At 49.2% G+C, this 21869-nt stretch overlaps 1 protein-coding gene across 1 annotated transcript in view; it reads left to right on the top strand.

Annotated features, from left to right (window-relative positions):
• Positions 1 to 21869, top strand: part of Nup210 (nucleoporin 210) — a 96806-nt gene that overhangs the window by 22994 nt on the left and 51943 nt on the right. Inside the window, exons 4-13 of the mRNA XM_028854718.2 lie at positions 849 to 945; positions 3065 to 3215; positions 5019 to 5151; positions 10246 to 10404; positions 10962 to 11030; positions 12606 to 12712; positions 13644 to 13784; positions 14574 to 14711; positions 17150 to 17305; positions 17757 to 17955. Of these exons, the coding sequence (XP_028710551.1) occupies positions 849 to 945; positions 3065 to 3215; positions 5019 to 5151; positions 10246 to 10404; positions 10962 to 11030; positions 12606 to 12712; positions 13644 to 13784; positions 14574 to 14711; positions 17150 to 17305; positions 17757 to 17955 (1350 nt within the window). The remainder of the gene's footprint in view (positions 1 to 848; positions 946 to 3064; positions 3216 to 5018; positions 5152 to 10245; positions 10405 to 10961; positions 11031 to 12605; positions 12713 to 13643; positions 13785 to 14573; positions 14712 to 17149; positions 17306 to 17756; positions 17956 to 21869) is intronic.

Here is a 21869-nt window from a genome sequence, read left to right as displayed (position 1 = left end):
ACAGGTGCCCACAGAATCCAGTGGGCATCAGAGTTACAGGCAGTTGTGAGCCACCTGATTTGGATGCTGGGAACCAAACCTGAATCTCCTGGATGAGCAATCAGCACTCTTAACCTCTGAGCCAGCTCTCCAGCCTCCGATTTGGCCTTTGAGATCTTGGGTGAAGAAGGTGAGATTCAGGGTAGTCTGATTAAATAAAGATCCTATTGTTTTATGATTTGGGTCTGAACTGTCTCATAGGCTCGTGTTGACTTGGACACAGGTGCAGGAGTGTTCAGAGATGGGCCATGAAGGACCTGACCTTGTCAGGTGATGGCTTTATAATTTGATGAGCTTTGGAGGGGTGCAAACTCAGGAGATTCGACCAGGCTGAACAGGCCATTGGGAACATGCTCTTATGTTCTGCATCTTGTCTCCATTTCCTCCCTCTGTCCCTGATTCTTCACTCCAGTGTGGTGAGAAGCGTTGCCTTGCCCTCCCTTGGTGGCCCCTGCTGCCTTGATACACTCCTATGCTCCTGTACCTCTAAGGGAGGCCTTCTTTCTTCAATAAATGACAAGGAGGTTGATTAATGGCCTAGGTCTCAGTGGTCTCCGAAGGTATCTACACCTACAGAGGGTTCAAGGTTAAGTGGGGGAGGGACAGGCCTGGGTTCAAATCTTGGCTCAGTCTATTATGGTCACCATTTCTTTGAGCCTTAGTTTCTGAAATGGAGGTCATGGTGTGTGTGTGCCTTGCAGGGGTGTGGTGCTGAGCATCGTGGCTGCATGTAGTCAAAGTTGCCATCTCCCTGTCCCTGGACCGTAGGGAGCAAACTCATGCATTTCTGCCTCTGAATTCTTTCTCAGGGAACACCTTCAGCACCCTTGCAGGACTGGTCTTTGACTGGACAATTGTGAAGGATACAGAGGCCAACGGGTTCTCAGACTCCCACAATGCACTACGGTAAGAGGCTCTGTGACAAGGCCTGGCCACCTTTGAGTGGATGTAGGAAATTGGAGGTCCTTAGGCTTCCTCCTGTCAGTGAAGAGGCCAGGGCAGCTCCCAGGATGCTTGGTGCCCACAGTGACTAATTGGGGAAGAGTTTAGTGCTTCCCAAGCATGCAGGCAGCCTCTGTGATCCATTGTGGTGTATTCTGTGGGAACTTGTCAGAGAGGTCGGGATATCTAGCTGGACAAAGAAGACACAGAACTCTGGAAGGCTGCCTTGGGGTGCAAGGGACATGTGGGTGGCCCTAGAGGGAAGTGCTTCCCTGGTGAGCAAGTTAAAGGGGAGGCAAGTTCTAGCTAAGAGGAAAGGCCAGCAGCAAAAAAAGTTCTTAGGATAGGCTGGGTCTCCAGCATGGAGTGTAGACAGACTCATAAAGAGAGGGTGTCAGAGCATCTGGACTCATTACACCCCTCCCCCAGCAGCCATCTGGCCTATGCCCTTTCCACTGACCTTTCCACTTTCCAGCCAGGGAAACTGAGGTTTGGAGAGAAAGGGCCTGTTGGTAAGTGGCTGATTGGCATTTGTACTCAGATCTCTGTAGATCTGCTTTATCCAGCATGGGAGCTGCTGAGCCCATGCTGAGTCAAAGGTACGTTTGACAGAAGGAAAGTTCCTTCTGGGTCAGCAAGATGGCTTGGTGGGCAAAGGGACTCATCACCAAGATGACCTGAGTCCCCATGGCATGCCACATGGTAGAAGGAGAATTGACCTCTTGACCTTCTCACTTGAGCCGTGACATGAACACACACACACACACACACACACACACACACACACACACACACACACACGTGCGCACGCACGAAATTTTTTTTTAAGTTTCTTTCCTGAGACATGCTCCTTACCTTTAAAGCCATGGTTGAAGGCTAGCTATCTGTTGGCTGGAGTGGCATTGGAGTGATTCAATTTAAAACCTACAGAAAATGCCAGTGTAGTGTAGAAAAGGTTCCCTAAATTGTTTGAGGGCCCAGTGCCAGGGTGATGTCCTGTCAACTTTGATCATTTTACTGTGCTTTCACTACCATTAGGATATTGAGTATCTACAATACAGTTGTCAAGATCAGGAAATTGGGGCTGGAGAGGTGGCTCAGCAGTTAAGAGCATTGACTGCTCTTCCAGAGGACCCAGGTTTGGTTCCCAGAACCCCTGTAGCTCAGAGCAGTCTGTAACTCTGGTTCCAGGGGATCCATCACCCTCTTCTGACCTCCACAGGCACTGCATGCACACAGAGCACAGATATACATGCAGGCAAGACACACATACAAAATTAAATATTATTTTAAAAATCAGGAGATTTACCCAGGTGCATGCTATCTTCAGAACTTACGGTAGCAACCCAGGGTCACATACTGCATGCTGTCACTTTTCTTTCTTTCTTTCTTTTTTGTCTGTCAGCCTGGGAAAGTCCCTTGGTCTTTCTTTGATTTTCAGGGTCTTGACACTTAGGAAAATGACAGTCCAGGTGGTATGCTGGGCATGGGTCTTGTGCATACTAGACTGCACTCTGTCACTGAGCTACTCGATGATAAACCACAGCTTACCACAGCGCTGGGTTGATCTGGGGAGACTGCAAGTGCGTCCTGCAGGTTGTTTCTTCTTGGGCAGAGCAGGGGGCCTTGTTATAAATTGCTAGCTGAAAGAAAGACAAAGTAGGGAGCCCATAAGCCAGGCCTGCTGGGCAGCACGCTCTCAGGAGGGTTCACTGTATGTGACTGATTTGTTGAGCTGGTCGGCATTACTGACCCTCTTTGAGTTGGGGCCTTGGGCTTGCCTTTTAATGTGACTTCTTCTCTGTAGATCCAGCTGATGGCCTCAAATTCCGGTGTATGTCATCATGTGTGGGTGTTGATATAGTGCCCATTCCCAAGACCGGTATATTCCACAAAGGCGCTGCAGCTCTAACTCAGACAGTAGCAAAGTTGTGTGTCTAATGTTTCCAAGCAGTGTGATTCATGACGTCAGCACCTCTTATTCCGGGATCCAGCCCTCAGAAGGAAACCCTGATAATGGTGAACATCACACCGGGTTCTGGGAAGTTCCATGTTCAGGTCTCGTGATGCATTCCCCTTTCAGAATCCTCACCTTCTTGGAATCCACGTATATCCCACCTTCCTACATCTCAGAGATGGAGAAAGCAGCCAAGCAGGGCGACACAATCCTCGTGTCTGGGATGAAGACCGGAAGCTCCAAGCTCAAGGCTCGAATTCAGGAGGCTGTCTACAAGGTAGGCCTAGGCTCCACTGTGCTGTCCCCGCAGTGGAGTAAGGTAGACAGTGGATTACAGAACGGCTCTAGGGTGTTATGACTTCTGTATCTTTCTGTTTGATTTATGTGAGCCATGGTGTAGGGATGTTGAGGCTCCAGAAATCATCATCATGGAGGTCACAGCAACTCCTCCTCCGTTTTGAAGGCGTTACCTCATTTCTAGGAAGTGCTCCCCAACCTGATGCAGGGGCACACCCACTATCTGACTGGCTTGGTGGCCATTTGTGGATGGTTGCATCTCCTCACCTCTCCCTAGTTAGTAAAAGGCTTTTTCTGCCAGCCTTGCTAGGCAGCACCTGCCCTGAGTCCAGACCTGTGTAGGCCATTGGGGTGCTGAAGCAAATCTACGGAGACGGAAGATGGCCATGAGTCCACCCGGAACATTCTGGGTCTGTCGGCACTTCTGTCCACGAGCATTATTTCTGTCATCGGTTTTCTCTGACAATGAAAGCCACAACTCCTGGTTCGGAATCTGACACTCAGGGTACACTGGACAGGAGGCCCTGTCCTCCTTCTTCTCAGTCTCTCAAGTTGCTTCCTGAGGTGTGGGTGGGGGCTGAGGGATGAGCTGGGGAAGAGACCAGGAGTAGGAACTGAGAACACACGATACTTCCCCTTTCAGGTCATCTTGGACCTCTGAGCATTTGTGGAGTGAGGGCTTGAACATTGGTAGACAGCCTCTGCAGACATTGCTCCTGGCTCTTCTGTTTTCTCTGTGTAGTAACTGTCACTTTAAATCAAGATAGAACATGGGTAATGTACAGCGAGTAGTCATGTGTTTTTGGCAGTGGCAGTTTTGAGTGCACCCTGGTGCCATACCTATGGGGTTCTCCTGGGGCCTAGGGTGTGGGGTTGCAAGTGATATCCTGTTTCTCCATGCCTGTAGTAGTCAAAAGATAAAACAGAGTTCTGGGGCTTCAGCTGTACCTGAGCTGTGTAACTAGTGTGGGTCAGTCCTGGCTCAGTCTCCAGCACTACATAAAAATAGAACAAATTGGGCTGTAGAGATGGCTTATAGCTAAGAGTGCTTGCTGCTCTTACAGAGAACCCAAGTCCAGTTCCCAGTAACTACATCAGGTGGCTCAAAGTCAAGATACAGGGTACCCAGTTCCCTCTCCTGGCCTCCACAGGTATCCACACACGTGGCATATACACACAGAGGAACACATGTACATGTAATTTAAAAGAAAATAAATGTTTAAAAAAAAACAAAAACAAAACAACAACAAAAAAACTCACCATGGGTTAAAGAGATGGTTCAGCAGTTAAGAGCACTTGCTGCTTTTCCAGAGGACCTGCGTTTGGTTCCCAGCACCCACATGGCAGCTCATTAACCATCTGTAACTCCAGTTCCAGAGGATCCAACACCCTCTTCTGGCCTCAGTGGGAATGAGGCACGCATGTGGTGCATAGACACACATGTAGGCTAAACACCTGTATGCCTTAAAACACACACACAGGCCGGGCGTTGGTGATGCACGCCTTTAATCCCAGCACTCAGGAGGCAGAGGCAGGCGGAGCTCTGTGAGTTCAAGGCCAGCCTGGGCTACAGAGTGAGTTCCAGGAAAGGCACAAAGCTACACAGAGAAACCAAAAAACAAAACAAAACAAAAAAAAAACCACCACACACACACACACACACACAGCCACAGAGCATACCACTATCACCACAAAAACAAAAAAGCCTTAAACCTTTCTTCCAACTCCCCTGCCCCCATTCCCCACCCTACCTTACCCTCTTTCTCCTTTTCTCTGTGCTAAGAATGTTCGCCCTGCAGAAGTCAGGCTGCTGATCTTGGAGAACATCCTTCTGAATCCAGCCTACGATGTCTACCTGTTGGTGGGGACCTCCATTCGCTACAAGGTTCAGAAGATCAGGCAGGGGAAGATTACAGGTACATCCATGTTAGATGCTTCCCTCTTTCTTAAAAAAAAAAATTTTATTTATTTTTTATGTGTATGGGTATCTTGCCTGAATACATATGTGTGTGTGTCTGTCTGTCCATCGTGCCCCCCCCACCTATGTGTATGCAGTACCTGAGGAGGCCAGAAGAGGGCAATAGATCCCTGGAATTGGAGTCAGCACTATGGTAGTGAGCCACTATATGGGTACTGGGAACTGAACCTGGAGCAGAGCACACACAGGAGGAGACTCTGCCATTTTCTTTGTGTGATCTTTTTTCCCCCATCACTGTCTTTTTGGGTGTTATCATCATGTTTAGTCATTGGAACACCTTTTAACTTCCAGAGCTGGATTTAACCATTCTGTTTGGAAATCAGCTTACATTAATTGACATTTTCTTCCATAAATGTATGAAGTGTAAAAACTGGGAATTTCACTGAGACTTTCACATTAAAGAAATCTGTAGCTGGGCATAGTAGTGTCTCTGATCAGGCCCTCAGGAGGATGAACCAGGCAGATCATGAATATAAATGAACCTGGGATAGAATATAAGTTCAAAGACAGCCTGGGCTACAGATCAAGGCCTTGTCTCAAATAGAAAAGTATGAAGATTCATTGAAAGTGATCAAAGAGGCACCCCTTCCCAGTCAGGAATTCTGAATTTACAGCTGCTTCTCAAGATGAGTGCTTTTGACTTGAGTCTAAATGTTGATGGTTTGGGTGACTACACAAACCTTCTAGTTATATGTATGGATGCTTTGCCTTGTGTATGTGCTCCATATGTGTTCCTGCAGAGGGCAGAAGAGCACATTAGATCCCTTGGAACTGGCATCACAGATGGTTTACGAGCCTCCATGTAGGTGCTGGGAATAAATCCAACAAGTGCTCTTAACCATTGAGCCACCTCTCTTGCCCCCAGAGTCTTCTAATTTATATATATATAAAATGTGTATGGGTGTTTTTTTTTTTCATGTTTATCTAAGCACCACTGTGTGTGTAGTGCCTATGGAGGCCTGAAGAAGGTGTTAGATAGTTTGAGCAAACATATGGGTGTTGGGAATTGAAACTGGGTCCTTTGGAAGAGTGGCCAGTGCTCTTAACCACTGAACCACCTCTCCAGCCCTAGCCTGGAAAAACCTTCTAACACAAAAGAACAGGAACACAGGCTTAGCCAGCAGAGTGCCTCTGAGCTGCATCCCCAGCCCAACTCATTCTTAAAATTCTAATGCATTCTTTCCACAAGGGCCATACTGGTGTGTGTGTGTGTGTGTGTGTGTGTGTGTGTGTGTGTGTGTGTGTGGTGTGGGTGGCAGAATGCCTTTTCTGTACTTCTGTGGTGCTTCTGTGTGAACATTTGATGCAGACTCATGTGAGCTATATCCACGTGTTTCCCTACATTGTGCAGCACATTTATGGGATTTCTGATACCAGAAGAGTTTGAAGTTCTGTTGAAAGTTCTTGACATTCTTTCCTTACAGTTCTGTGTGGATGTTGGCTCCTGTCATGTTGCTTACAATAGGAAGTTTTCTTGTGTTTTAGGATTTGGTGTCTTGCTCTATTATTCAGGTTGGCCTTGATCCTGAGTCCCAGTAACACAACCATCTCCTCATTTGATGTATTGCTATTAGTGACTGCAACATTCCAACAATGTCTGTCCTTGTCTTCCTGGCTCGTCTCCACTGGGCCCCTCCCTTAGGTTCTGAAGTCTTCTGCTGTACACTGTAGCCTAAATCCATACAATCACTGACAAATTCTCTCAGGTTTACTTGTGCAGCACCCAGGGAACACCAGGCTGCTGCACTTCTCCAGCATCATATCCTGTAAAGGGTCCTCAGACAGTAGCCAGGTCCTGCCACCCCTCAAGGGAAGTCTACAGCTTTGTCATTGTCCTAACTAGTGTTTTGTCAACTAGACAGAAGGTACAGTCATCTGGGAAGAGGGAACCTCAATTGAGAAGACACCTCTATCAGACTGGCTTGTAGGCAAGTCTGTAGAGCATTTTCTTGATTAATGATGGATGTGGGAGGGCCCAGCCCTTTGGACAGTGCCATTCCTAGACAGATGTTCCTGAATAACATATAAGAGAGCAGGCTGAGCAAACTGTGAGAAGCAAGCTAGTATGCAGCATTTCTCCATGGTCTGTGCTCAGTTCCAGCCTCCAGGTTCCTGCCCTGACTTTCTTATAATGGACTATTATACACTATAAGTTGGAGGAGTGGGGAACAGAGATGTCTCAGCAATTAAGAGCACTGGCTGCTCTTTTAGAGGACTAGGTTTAATTTCCAGAGCCTATATAGTAGCTCACAACCATCTGTAACTATTTCCAGGGGATCTGACTCTCTTCTGGCCCCCCATTGGCACAAGGCATCACACTGGTGCACAAAATATACATGCAGACAAAACAGACACATAAAAAAATTAAAATTATAAGTTGAAATAAACTTTTTCTTCTCCTACTTGCTTTTGGTTGTGGTGTTTATCACAGCAACAGAAAACAAAACTAAAACAGTCCTCAAATGGCCTTTTCCATTCCAAAAGGCAGGAATGGGGACACAGAAAGGAAGGATGGAATCGAAGCAAGTCCAAACCCAGCAGGGCCAACACTCAGTCCTGAAGTTCAGTTCCAGCATCCCATGCATGTGGTGATGGTATGACTGAGCTGTAGTGGGCTTGAGCAGCCCTGCACCTGCAGCCTTCCCAGTTATATCCCACCTAGCCTGTTCCTAGGGCTGGCTCTACTCGTTACCTGCAGCTTCCACCCTCCTAGCATCTTCCAACATCAAGTCTCCATTTCAACTTAGGCTGCATCCTTACAGCTTCATCCATGCATTGTTTTCTCAGGTCGCTACAGCTCTCCATTGAATCTATGCAGAAGTCTATATGACTCCTTAACTCTTGCATCTCTTACATTCTGCAGGTTTGCTAAACCAGCATCATGGGATGGTGGTACCATCGTCTGTTGCCAGCTCAAGCAAAAGCTGGACTGACTTGGCCTCAGCTGCTATGGCCTCTCAGTGCCTAGGCAGTAGAGCACAGTGAAACAAATTACGGGAAAACATTTTGCTAGGATGCCTCATGGCCACACAGTAACACACCTGGAGGGCTCCTGTGAACATGTGCTGTTGAGCCCCACCCCCAGAGTTTGGTGCAGCCCGTTTCAGACATACTCTGCACCTGCTTTCCTCACCCACGAGAGATTCTAGGTGATGCTGACAGTCTAGGGATTGTAGTCTGAGGACCTGCGATTCAGAAGCAAGTTACCGGGAGCTATTTGGAGCACACAAGAGATGCAGAAGTTGGGCAAGTTGCCTCTTTTCCCAAATCCCCTTAGGCGCCTTCACTGGCCATATTCCATTCCAGGTCAAGAAGTGATACATGGCTACAGCTCTTCTGACAGTGAGTGAGTGGCTGGTTAGGACATGCTAAGGATGCAGAGGAGAGAATGTTAAAGTGGTTAGGCTTGGAGGCAGGGGTGCTGCTCCCCCTCACTAGCTGTAGGACTATGTCTTAGTCCATATTCTGTTGGATGAGATGCTCAAGCCTGGTCCTTGATGTAACTCACAGTCTGGAGGTCCGAGAGCACCGGCGTTTGTTCCGCCCTGCCTTTCGTTTGCAGCCCCCTTGGCTGTTTCCCTCAAAGCAGGTGGGTCGTGATGGCACCATGTGCAGCAGGAGGAGATTACATGTAAGAGAGAAAACCAAGAGTTCATGAGCCAGGCTTGCTGTTTCATAACAGCCCGCTCTTCCAGGAGCTAACTAGGGTTCTAGACCTGCCTTCCTTCCTTCCTTCCTTTCAAGGCCATGCCTCTAGTGACCTAACTATCTTCCCCTAGGCCACATATTTTGTTTTTAATTTCTTATTTTTTCTTAAAGGTTAGGTTTTTAAATTATGTGTGCACGTCTTTGTGAGTATATGTATGTAGGTGCAGGTACCTGCGGCAGCCATAGGTATCGGTTCCCCTGGAGCTAGAGTTACAGGCAGCTGTGAGTTGCCCAAATGGGTCCTCTACACTCTCAATCACTGAGCCATCTCTCCAGCCCCCAATCATTAATTTCTCTCTTTCTCTTTGGGGGGTGGAGTGTGTGAACATAGGGGTATGCCTGCCGCTGGTCGGAGAACAGCCTCAGTGTTGATCCTCACCGTCCACCTTGGCTGAAACAGGGCCTCTTGTGATTCACTGCTACGCACACCAGGCTAGCTGACGTGCAAGCTTCCGGGGATTCCTCTGTCTCCCATCTTGACATAGGAATGCTGGGATGGCAGGCACATGCTACTGCTCCTTGCTTTATGTGGGTACTGGGATTTGAACTCCCATCCTCATTCTTACTCAGTAAATGCTTTACCAACCAAGCCATGTCTCCAGCCCCAGGCCACACCCTTTGAGGTTTTTACCAGGCTGAGGGTCAGTCTTCTAGCACATGAAGTTGGGTTCTCAAAGCAGTGGAAGTCATGGCAGACCATGAGCTAGCTTCTCACCTGACTTGCTCAGCCCTGTCTAAGTGGGGGTGTCAGTAGTTCTTGTTCCGAGGGTTGAGGGATGAGATGAGGGAAATTGGTCGTGAGACACCAAAGCAAGCCCATGACACCTTGACCTTGGAGTCAGCTCTTGCTTTCTCTTCCCTGGGACAGGACTGAACTCCTGTCCAGCAGTTGTCATTCAAATCAAAAGTGCTTATGTTCTCTGCCCATATGGTGGGTTCTCCAGAACCTGTGATTTCCTGGGGGCTTGGTCTGTGTCCTGGGTCTTTTTGGGAAAGGTATTTTTACACAGAATAGACATGGGGCGCACAGAGAGCAGTCAGAACACGAGTCATTCTTCGCGATGGTAAGCTGAACTTCTGAAACTAGTGTGGAACCATCAGCTACAGACTTTTTGGTAATACCAGGGAGAACCCCACTGGGGCCCGGATGCAGAGAAGAGCTTGTTCACTTTGGGAGATGGTCAGATGCCCACCTGTGTTAGCACTCCTCAAGCAAGGGTCTTGACAGCAGGTCCCAAGAGTCAGTGCTGGAGATGGCTGTATTGGTATCCAGCATTTCACATCTTTACCTTCCCGGCTTTTCTTGTCTCTTTTTCATGCCCAGAACTCTCAATGCCTTCTGATCAGTATGAGCTGCAGCTTCAGAACAGCATCCCAGATCCTCAAGGAGACCCTACCCAGCCTGTGGCGGTCCTGACACAGGAGACATCAAGGGTGACTGCCATGCAGATGGGACAGAGCAACCTGGTCCTGGGCCACAGGAATATCCTCTTCTCTGGCACTGCGTCATGCCTACTACTTTGAAGCCAAGTTGTTTTTCTCCTTTAAAGCCAGCCAGGACTAAAAATAGCACTGTTTTCTCCATCTGTCTGAAAATCAGAAAGAACCTAAATAGCAACCCACTGAGTGGAATTGCTCACCTCTGTGGGTGACTCACAGAGACTCCCAGAGACAGGAGACTGTGGCAGAGGCACACGTCATTCCAGGCCTCTGGAAGCTTCTCAGGAACCACAGCCCCCTCATAGGGGACCCAGCAGAAGCTGTGAATACTGGCACATAGGTTGTTGATAACCCAAGATTGATTGTGTGCCATGTGGTTCCTCGGGGTCCCTTGCAGAGAGCCTGGTTTGTAGGGCCGACAGTACAGCGAGGGTCTTGACTCATCAGCACCTTTGCTGTAATTGGCCTCAGGCAGGGGTTCTTCACCCACCTCTCAGTGCACATGCTCTCTGCATGATGCTCAAGCCATTTGAGTCAGGCTGGAGCCCCAGCTGCTTTCCATTTTGTGTCTTATGTTTTGTACCTTAATTAAGAATTCAGGTATCCGCATGCAAGGAGCTTCTAGGCTGCCCAACAGCACCATCTACGTGGTTGAAGCCGGGTACCTAGGTAAGTGTGTTCCCCTGGGGTTTCCTGGACATTGATTGCTTGTGGCTCCATCAATTCAAGAAATCAAAGAGTAAAAGCAAGAACTGAGGCTCAGCTTGGCAGTATATGTCTTAGTTAATGTGAAAGTGGCCCCGAGTTCAATTCCTAAGACCAGCCAGCAAGAGCAAACACACAGCAGCTCTCACATTGGCCATGTCCTCTGTCTGCCAGGCTCAGGGCCATCTGTCCTCAGCCCCAGCATCATGCAGATCTGACTGTTGCTATGGACCTAACAAAGTTGGGGACCCTGTGCTGAGCTGAGTTACGGAGCATCTTTAGGGTGACATGACAGTTGGCAGGGCCTTGGCCAGGAAGAAGGAGGAGGCATTAGAGAGAGGAAGGACCCACTTGTAGCGGTAAAAGACCCCGAGGCCCAGGAGGGCCTGAGAGCTGCAATAATAGCCAGCGTCAAGGCCTTTGGGATATGTGTGTCATGGGCGTCACCCTGGCAGCGTTTCCTGGGGTCTGAGGCAACTTACCTGTGGAGCACACTCTTCAGACAGAAGAAGGATAGTCAGGTGGGCAGCAGAACCCTTAAGATCCTCTTGTCAGAGAGCTTGTGAGCCTCTTGTGATGCAGAACCCAGTTGACAAGTAGCAACCCCGGGGAGGGTGACCCTTTGTCTCAGCAGCCTCCTTTGCCTGATTGGCCTGTGGTGAGACTTAGCTTCACAGCAGAGGCTGGTACAAACAGGTGGCAGGACTGCGGAGGGAGTAAACACCAGGGCAGAGGAAAGGCTTCTGGAGGTTTCCTGTGAGACAGGTGCTGTGTCAGACTGAACTTCTGTGGTGGGAAGGGTGAACAGAGTGAACAGCTTGGCTGCTGTTGTGGAGATGAGAAAGCAAACGGTACCATGGGAATAGAAGTAGCTAGTCTGGCATCCTGTGTGGGAACAGGGCTACCTAGTAACCTCAGAGCCCAGACCCAGATACGCCTTGTCCAGAGCTCTCAAGTACTCCTAGCCTGGGATCCAAAACCTGCCCTAGCTTCAGGCTAGACCTGCTGTGCCTGAGAGCTTGGACCTCCCGTGGCTACAGGTGAGACACAATATCACCACAGTGTACTCATCCTTCAGCCTCAGAGCCAGACTGCCATGAGCTTGGCCGGACCTGTGTGACTTTAGGATAGACTTGCATTGGCCAGGAATAGACCAGCTGAGGATTCAGAGTCTAGATGAACTATGGCCTCAGGCTAGATCCACCAGAGCCTCAGACCTACTGGGAAGTCAGAACCTTGATTGCCACAGCCTCAGACCTTAAACCTGCTGACGGTCAGATTCAGGCTGATAAGTCCATGAGTGTTCAGAGTGTGTATGTTCAGTGTTGATCCCAGGAATCAGAAGGATCAGCTGTGATTCTCTAAGTCGGGAACAGTGGTGGCCATCAGGTTCCATACCCCATGCATCCCCCGCAGCCAGGCCTGGTGAACATTCTGGGGCCTTCTTCATGGGTGGGTGTATAGTGCTTAGCCTCGGCTTCTTCCTCAGCCCTGCTGCCCTTGTAACCTGAGTGTTGAACCCCCCTTTTCTTGTTCTAGGGTTCACAGTCCACCCTGGTGACAGATGGGTTCTTGAGACTGGACGTCTATATGCAATCACTATCGAAGTCTTTGATAGGTCTAGCAACAAGGTCTACCCATCTGACGTGAGTGCCTGCTGGGGTTCTGATGGAGGGAGGGATGATGTGAGATCATTTGGAGCAAGTGTCCAAGGAGCAGCCAAAACCACAGGGTCCCCACATAGGCAGATCAAAGCTTCCTGTGATACTCCTAGGGCTGTGGAGATAATATCATGGGGTCCCTGGAGTACTTCAGTACTCTGTTAGACCGTAAATCGGCATCGTCCCCTCACGCAGGGCTGGAACTAGATACCCCAGGCAGCAGGGCCAATGTGGATAGTAGTGGTGGTGGCAGCTCTGTGTGTTGGCCTCCTGTTCCTTACATGGGATGCCTGAGGTGAGAGTCCATTTTGCTTTGGAGATGGTCAGGTGTCTGGGTCTACCTGCTGCCTTCCAGAAACTCTCAAGTGACCAAGGCCGCCATGTTTAGCTTCTGGGAAATCATGCAAGATGAGTTGGGGAGTGGTGGCCAGCCTTCTGTCCCATAGGAGAATTTCCCAGTGCCCTCACATAGATCATACAGTCTCTTGCTATGGTGTTAGAGATTTTAGAAGGAGGCTAGTCTCCTTTTTTCTTTTGACAGAGGTCTTTCTATCCCCCGCTGAACAGTGACTGAGCCCGTCACTGTGTTTGAAACCCCTGCTGTCAGGGACTCAGTTCTCTTTTTAAATTTACTGCTCCCTTCTTGCAACTCCAGCCGACTGTCAGCTGCCCATCACACGTCCAGCTAGAACCGTGCATGATGCTGGGTCTCGAGGTCTGCCTGCTATTGCAGGGAGGGAGGCTGGGAGAGGTCAGAGCACTTGGGCCTCATTTCTTCTGCCCACTTTGAGTGAGAGGCTTTTGGGCCACAGAGGCTCTCAGCCTGGCTTGGCTGCCGTTTTGGAGCTCTCCCAGCTTTTGGATGTCACACTCATCTTTGAGAAGCTCCCCTTACCCATCCTGCCTGCCTTTCCAGAACATCCGGATTGAAGCTGTGCTTCCTCCTGAGTTTTTTGAGGTTCTGTCATCTTCCCAGAATGGGTCTTACCATCACGTCAGGGCGATCCAGAGTGGCCAGACAATCATCAGTGCAACTCTCACCTCCGTGGTGGACCAGGTGAGTTGATGTCAACCCTTGTCCATGTCTTAGGCCCTGGGCCCCCATAACCCAACTCTGAAAGTAGAAATGTCAGGTGGCAGGTACTTTGCCCCAGGACCCACCCTGTGCCACTGCTCTGGCTCCTGAGGAGACTTTTCCCAATTTGGGCTCGAGCTCCAGATGCCCTCGGCTGTCCAGAGCTTGTTGGGATCCTCCTGTTGCCACAAGCTTTCTCTTCCACCACCCTGCACCCACCCCTATAAAAGTGGTCTGCACCTTCCGAGATCAAATACAGCTTTGTTGGGGGACAGCGTGGGCAGCAGGCCCACTGGCACCCCATTATCTGTTTGCTGAGTCCCCCAACCTTCCTTTTGTCTTGTACTGAAAAGCCTCATGAGCTCTAGTGGGGAGCAGTATTTTACCAGTCAGCACATTGTCACGGGTCTTCTCCTCGCTGCCTGCCTCACACAAGCAATGTGTGGAGAGACAGGAAGGACCTCTGCCCCAGACAGTGATGTCTTATCACTGGAGCTCTGGGTTTTACATGAGATGTTCCAGACCTCAGTTTCTTTATCTGTAAAGTGGGGACAGCCACATCCATCCTGTGAGGAATATCTGAGGACTCAAATAAGTATCTTTTACATGAGTGGTCTCCCCCGCCAAGTCTGCTGTCTATTCTGTGTTCTTAGGAGCACAAAGCTACCTTTTATGGCCTGGTCCTCAGGGAGGGTAGGGTCTGGGTGACAAAAAAAATAGCTAGTGATAAAGTGGTTACCATGGTGACATGCAGCAATCTCATCCTTGCAGGACGGAGGGGTCCATGTGCTTCAGGTACCTGTGTGGAACCAGCAGGAAGTGGACATTCATATCCCCATCACACTCTATCCCAGCATCCTGACATTTCCGTGGCAACCAAAGACAGGAGCCTATCAGTACACCATCAAGGTGAGTGCGAGGCTGCTTTAGGTGCTTACTTTGGGGTGTTTCCTTGGGATGATGGCTCTGTTTTCATTCTTTTCTGTATTTATTTATTGAGACAGGATCTGAACTATGTAGGTCTCACCAGACTGGCTTAGAACGAGCTATCCTGCTGTTGCAGTCTGTCTAGTGCGGGGACAGGTGTATTCCACATCTGGCCATCCTTTTGCCTTCAGCTTTATTCTCGAGAGGTAGAAGATAGCTTTAAGTGAGACAGGCCTTATGGTTTTTATGGTTCCTGAGGTGTCTATCACAGCAGTGTAACTAACAAGATTAAAACACACACACACACACACACACACACACACACACACACACACACACACACACACAAGCTGGGCTGCAGTGGCACACACCTTTAATCCCAGCACTCAGGAGGCAGAGCCAGGCGGATCTCTGTGAGTTCGAGGCCAGCCTGGTCTACAGAGCAAGACCCAGGACAGGCACCAAAGCTACACAGAGAAACCCTGTCTCAGAAAAACAAAAAACAAAACAAAACAAAAAATCACAGTAACTGTCCTGATTGGTTAGGCTACAGTCATCTGAGATGAAGTAATGAGACTGGCCTATGTAAGCCTTTGGTGTGTTTTCATGGCTGATGATTGAGCTGCTGGGCCGGTGGTCCTGGGGTGTGTAAGGAAGCAAACTGAGTGGCACGGTGGTATACACCTTTAATTGCAACACTCAGGAGGCAGAGGCAGGAGGCATGTGTCTGAGAATTCAAGCCCAGTCTGGTCTGTATAGGGAGTTCCAAGACAGCCAGGGGCTACATAGAGAGACCCTGCCTCAAGACAAATGAATAAATAAACAAACCAAATAAATATGTAGAAGGAAGGAAGGAAGAGAAAGAAAGGAAAAAGGAAAAACAGCAAGGTGAGCAAGTGAGTAAGCAGCATTCTCCATGGTCTCTGCTTCAGTTCCTGCCTCCAGGTTCCTGCCTTGTTTGAGTTCCTGCCCTGACTTCCTTCAGTGATACCTGGAAATGAAATAAGTTCTTTATTCCCGGTTGCTTTTGGTCCTGGTGTTTATCACAGCCATGGAAAGTAACTAAAACACAGAAATGGAGTATAGGTCTGAGTTCTGCTTAGCAGTTATTTTTCTAAGAGACACTATTTGAAAGTAATATAAATTTGAAAGTAATATAAATATAATTACAGGGAAAATTAAAATCAAGTGGAAATACCACCCTCCCTACCACATGCCTAGCCTTAGTGCCCTATTGGTGAAATTATTAAGGCAACTCCACGTAGTTAAAAGGGAGGTTTATTTTGTGGGGTAACTTACAAGTGAAGGGATAGGTAACAGGGGCTGGGAAAGGTATAGCACAGTCCGGCAGTTTTCTCTGGAGAACTCTGCTTGGTCTACCTCCAGTGTCCAGGAACCAAGAGAGCCTGCGCATCTGGATCTCAGGTCTTCAGGGTCCTCTCTCGGCTCTGCCTTGTAGGCGTGACAGTTACTGAAGCCTCAAAGGGGGTGGTATTTCCAGGTCAAAGCTGGAACGGCTACCCACTACAGTGCCACTTGATGCTCCCAATCCCACATAGTTCTGGTCATCAGGGAGTACTCTCAGCTAGGGCTCAGGCCCAGTGGTCAGCCAGGTCCCATCACTCCTGTGGTCCACCTGCAGAAATGATGACAGGTATCCTGTCTGCACTGGCATCTGCACACTAAGTATGTCAGGGTTTCAGGTTGATCTCTCTGACCTAGAAGAGGGTCTGAAGATGGTTAGGAACAGGCAGAGCTATGTGCTGGGTGTGCTTCTGTCCGCCCCAGAGCAGAATTCCGCAGGTGGATCCATGACCAGGTGGTTTCTACCCAGGTCTGAGCTCTTGGAGGTGACACTGTCATAACTGTGTATTTGTGTGTCAGTTGCCAGGTCCCCCAAATAGGAAGACTGGAAATGAGATGAGATGGAGGAAGGGAGGGCCAAAGGGAACCTCTGAGGAAATGTTGGCCTGTGCCACATTTTTCCATGGGCAGGATTTTGGCTGTGTGTGTAGGTATGATTTTTGAATTATGAACATGTGTGTATATGGTATGCTATGTGTGTTTGTGGGAGTGAGCCCACGAGTGTGTGTGTATGTGTGTGTGTGTCTGTCTGTCTGTGGTGTTTATGGTTTCAACATAAGTGTGAATGTAGGTGTCAAATGTGACTGAATATAAGGAGACATGTGAATGGTGAGTGTGAACAGGTGTGTGAATGTGTGGCTGTAGGCATTTGTGAGCAGGTCAGTGTGTGTGTGTGTGTGTGTGTGTGTGTGTGTGTGTGTGTACTAAACCTGGGTGTCAGTAGATGAGCATGTTTGTGTGATAATGAGTGAGAGCGCACATTTGCCCCAACCCTGTATTTCCCCAGGCACAGAGGGGTAAGGGGCTGATGGATCCCATGTCATTTTCCTCCCTAGGCCCATGGGGGCAGTGGGAACTTCAGCTGGTCTTCATCGAGCTACATGGTTGCCACAGTCACCGTCAAGGGTGTCATGACCACGGGCAGTGACACTGGACTCAGTGTGATCCAGGCGCATGATGTGCAGAACCCTCTCCACTTTGGTGAGATGAAGGTAAGAAGGTGGCCAGGCATTAGGTGAAGAGGCTCAGGATAGAGGCTCCAGTTGCCCTCTCAGGCCTCGTTCAGAGCTCTCACTCCTCTGCCTTTAGTTGTGGTGTGTGGGGGATCGATGGGCCCAGCCCAGCCCTGATCTCGAGGAGTCAGGCCCCATAAGGATGGGCCGTCAGAACTGACTCCATGGCTGCACAGGACATGATGGGTGGTTCCCCCTAGCTGTGCTCCAGCCACTCAGGCCCCGCCTCAGGGAGACTGGGATAGCCCTCCTGACTGGGAGGAGAGGCCTGGGGAGGAAAGGGTTGGGAGAGAATCCTTGCTGCCACCCCCACCCTTTCCAGGCACTGGCCCAGCCCTTCCCCTTGTCCTACCCACTGTGGAACTTAGTAAACACCAGCAGCCCAGCTGGTCTTCCTCCTGATGGGCCTGTGCCTCCTCTCTTTCTCTAGGTGTATGTGATTGAGCCCAGCAGCATGGAGTTCACCCCGTGCCAGGTGGAGGCTCGAGTGGGCCACACCCTGGAGCTGCCCCTGACAATCAGCGGTTTCATGCCTGGTGGGGCCAATGAGGTGGTCCCCCTAAGCGACTGCTCCCACTTTGACCTGGTGGTGGAAGTGGAGAACCAGGGTGTGTTCCAGCCATTGCCAGGTAAGCCAGGAGCAGAATGGGAGCCAAGATGGTGTGGGTTCTCTGTGGGTACCAGAGGGGCCACAACCTAAGGGGTGGCCCTCTCTTGTCCACTCTGAATGCTGCCTGATACGTTACCTTTGACAAGCCACCTCTATGCTCGTTCCTCTTCCATGCGTGAGTGGAGCCTCCTGCCCATGTTCATAGTTCAGTTCATGAAGTGCAACAGGTGCCCAGCCTATGTTGTCTACACGGGGTTCTATCGTAATGCCTATGACAGGCCCAGGCCACCCTGAGTACATTCTTCTCTGCCTCCTGTCTGAGGCTGGTATTGGTGGTGACTGTGACAGTGTCAGCCCTGCATGTGGGGGGCAAGCAGTTTGCCTGGCTGACCTCATTTAGACCTGAAACAGGAGCTGCTGGTGGGCTGTGTGTCCAGTGAAGACCCTGGGGCAGCTTCATTGCTTACGGTCACACATGGCCTGGGCAGGGACGGGGCACAGACCTTCAGCTCCAGTTTCTGTGAGCTGTGGCCTCCCAGAGGTGTGCATCCAGGCAAGGTGAGGATTAGGTCTGATTTGCAGGTTAGGAAATCTGCAGGATGCTTGGGTTATGAGTAGGAGCAGGCTGTGGGGCAGGGCTTATCATGGTGAGCCTAGAACATCAGGACCTATTCTATCACTGAGGGCTCACACCTAGAGGCGAGGAGCCAAAGAAGGTATTTGAGCAGAGAGGGATTAAGTCTCCATGGCACATGCTTTCCAAGTGACTGTATCCCCTGTGGTTGTGATGACATCCAGAACTGCACAGGGTAGAAGAAGGACATCTCTGAAAAGTGCCCAAGCAAAGTCACTGGCTGGTGGCCTTAGAAAACCTAATGTTTCCACATGTTAGCTATTTCGGATGGAAGAAATGGCATTTTGAGGGAGAGGGACTGCTGGCAGCCAGAGATGGAATGCCCCCTGTACTGGCCTCACACCACAGGGTGTCTGTAGGGTGCCACTCAGGCTTCTGGGGATAGTACGCAGGGAAAATCCAGGACCTGTAATTCAGCAGTCCCAGGGCTGATAAGCCCCTTCACTTACTGGCATTCTGTTCCTCTCTGAGGTTTCTCCGCAGGTCACGGGGAAACAGATGCAAGAGTTACATGTAGACATCCCTCGGAACATCTTGTGGATTTTTCAAGGAGTCTGGGTTCTGAAGATAGCAGCCAAAACAAATTCTGTGTGGTCAAAATTTCCCTTAGAAAGTGCTGGAATCTTCCTCAGTATACAGGGTATAGGATTTACCTTGGAAACTTGAACTCTGGGTCAGGGCACACGGGTGTTTATTGGACTCAGCAGGCTGGGGCAGCAGATGTCTATGTATGTGTGAGGTCCATCCTAGGGCACACATGACCTGTGGGGCACATAATGGTTCTCAGGATAGGTTAGTCATGTCTACCCCTCCAAGCCAGGGTACATGTAACAGGACTCTCTGAGGAAGGGGCTCTATCAGGTTCCCTATTGGGCAAAAGCACCTGGAGTGGGGCAAGTCTTTGCAGATCATTTTCCTATTAAGGGGTTAAGATCCAGAATATGTAAAGAACTTCTGTGTGTCAACAATAAAACAGATAAATGATTCAATAACATACAACGAACTTGGCCACGTATTTCTGTGAATGTTACATGTAGTAGTCCCTATTGTAGGAAAAGATGTCCACCCTCATCAGTCATCACAGAATTTCAAAGCAAAACCACAAGGAAAGGGCTAGAGCAACGGCTCAGTGATTAAGAGCACATGCTGCTCTTCCAGAGGACCTAGGTTTGTTTCCTAGTACCCACTTTAGGTACCTCACAACTGCCTAACTCCAGTTCCAGGGAATCCAACGCCCTCTTCTGGCCTCCACGGGCATTGCATGCATGTACATGCTTTATACACACACAATTAAAAATAAAATAAATCTCAAAGAAGAAACATAAACCTACTCCCATTGGGGCAGCTACTATTACAGCAACAGGAAATATCAAGGTTGTGAGGAAACTGGAGTCCATGCTCTTTTGGAAGATGTTAAGGATAGCTACTTGGAAAATGTGGATTCTCCAAAGTTTACGTAGAATTACTATATGATTCAGGAAGTCCCATTTCTAGACATAGACCTAAGGTTAGTGAAAGTGCAAATGCAAAGACGTCTTTGTTAACACATAGCAGCATTATTCTTACATGCTGGTGGCTCAGGTGCTCATCAGTAGAGGATCGGACCCAGGGCAGGTTCAGCCCTAAGAAGGAAGGAAGCTCTGATGTGGTGCAGCCCTGAGGAGCCTTGAGGACACTGTGCTAGGTGAACGTAAGAGGATAAATGCTACATGATTCCACTTGGGTGACAAGAGACAGAGAATAATGGACGCCAGGGTAGAGCAGTTAGTACTAGACATCTCAGCCTTGCAAGTCAAAGGGCCTGAGTGGCAGCTGGTGATGGAACCTGCACGGCTCTGACCTGTGGTTGTGGCATGGGATTGTATATAAGAGTATTGAGGTGGGATGTTTTTCTTAAGACCAGGTCTCACTATTAGTCTCTGACTGGCCTAGAAGTCACTGTGTAGAGCAGGTAGACCTTGAACTCATAGAGAGCTGCCTGCTGCTTCTGCCTTCAGAGTGTGGGGATTAAAGGTCTTTAGCACCACGACTGTCCCTCCCCCCTTTATTGAGGTGAGAAGTATATGTGTTGTGCACTTCATCATAGTTCACATTTGTTTTAGTTTGGTTTTCTGTGGCTGGGATGAACACCATCACCAAAAGTAGCTTGGGGGAAGGAAAGGGTTTATTTGGCTTACAGGTTACAGTCCATTATTGAGGGAATCCAGGGGAGGAACCTGGAGGCGGGAACTGAAGCAGAGACCATAGAGGAGCACTGCTTTTTGGATTGCTCAGCCTGCTTTTTTATACAGCCTGGAACCATTTGCCCAGGGGTGGTACCACTCACAGTGGGCTGGGACCTCCCACATCAGTAATTGATGAAGAAAATGCCCCACAGACTTGCTCAACTTGCCCACAGGTCAATCTGATGGATGCAGTTCCTTCACTGAGTTTCCCTTTCCCAGAGTAACTCATTTGTGTCAAGTGGACAAAAACAAACCCGCATAACATTAATACATTTCTTAGAAACTCAATTAAAATCTGATGGAACATGATAACACAGATGAAAAGCAGCTGTCAGCAAGATAAATTGGGAGAGACACTTGGCTGCACACATGCCTGCCTGCCACTGGTCCCCCTCCTCTGGACACAGCCAGCAGAAAGGCTGGGGTATGCCATCTAAAGATGGCCCCACATATGTCCACACTGGTACTGTGTAGCACAGCCCAAATGAGAACTACCTGGAATGTTCACAGTGGCATGAAGAAGTCTTGCTGTACTTCCTTAGCAGAACAGTGTGCAGAAATGTGGGTGAAGGATGCTTGACTGTGAAGACTGAAAACTTTGGTGAGGAAGGCAGGCCACTGCAGCCTGTGATCTCCTCCCCACTTTATTTAAGCCATAGACACAGCACACTGAGGCTGTTCCGATGGAAGTTGGGAGGGGTTGGAGACCAGAAGGGGTCTCTAGGGGAGGCTGAGCTGCTGGTAAGGTCTCTCTTGACCTGGATCCTGGACGCAGGGTGTGTTGAACACATGGGGGAAATCATTGCCAGTTGTATGTGTACCAGACCTGTGTGTAATGTACATGAATCGTACTTGAATTTGCCTTGTTTGTTTTGTGTTTTGTGGTGCTGGTGATGAAATCTAGAGGGTTCGTGCTAGGTAGCTGTTTTTCCACTGAGCTATAGCTCTAGCCTCTGGAAAATTTAAATGATAACAAAATCGAGCTGTGTATGAAGTCCAGAATGAAAAGGGGCCCTTGGCCTGCCCTGCCTTCTCTTTGAAAAACAAGCTCATGTTAACTTTTGGTTTTCTTCA

The sequence above is a fragment of the Peromyscus leucopus genome, chromosome 3, assembly GCF_004664715.2.
Source record: "Peromyscus leucopus breed LL Stock chromosome 3, UCI_PerLeu_2.1, whole genome shotgun sequence".
NCBI lineage: Eukaryota > Metazoa > Chordata > Mammalia > Rodentia > Cricetidae > Peromyscus > Peromyscus leucopus.
This window is presented reverse-complemented; position numbering and strand designations above follow the sequence as displayed.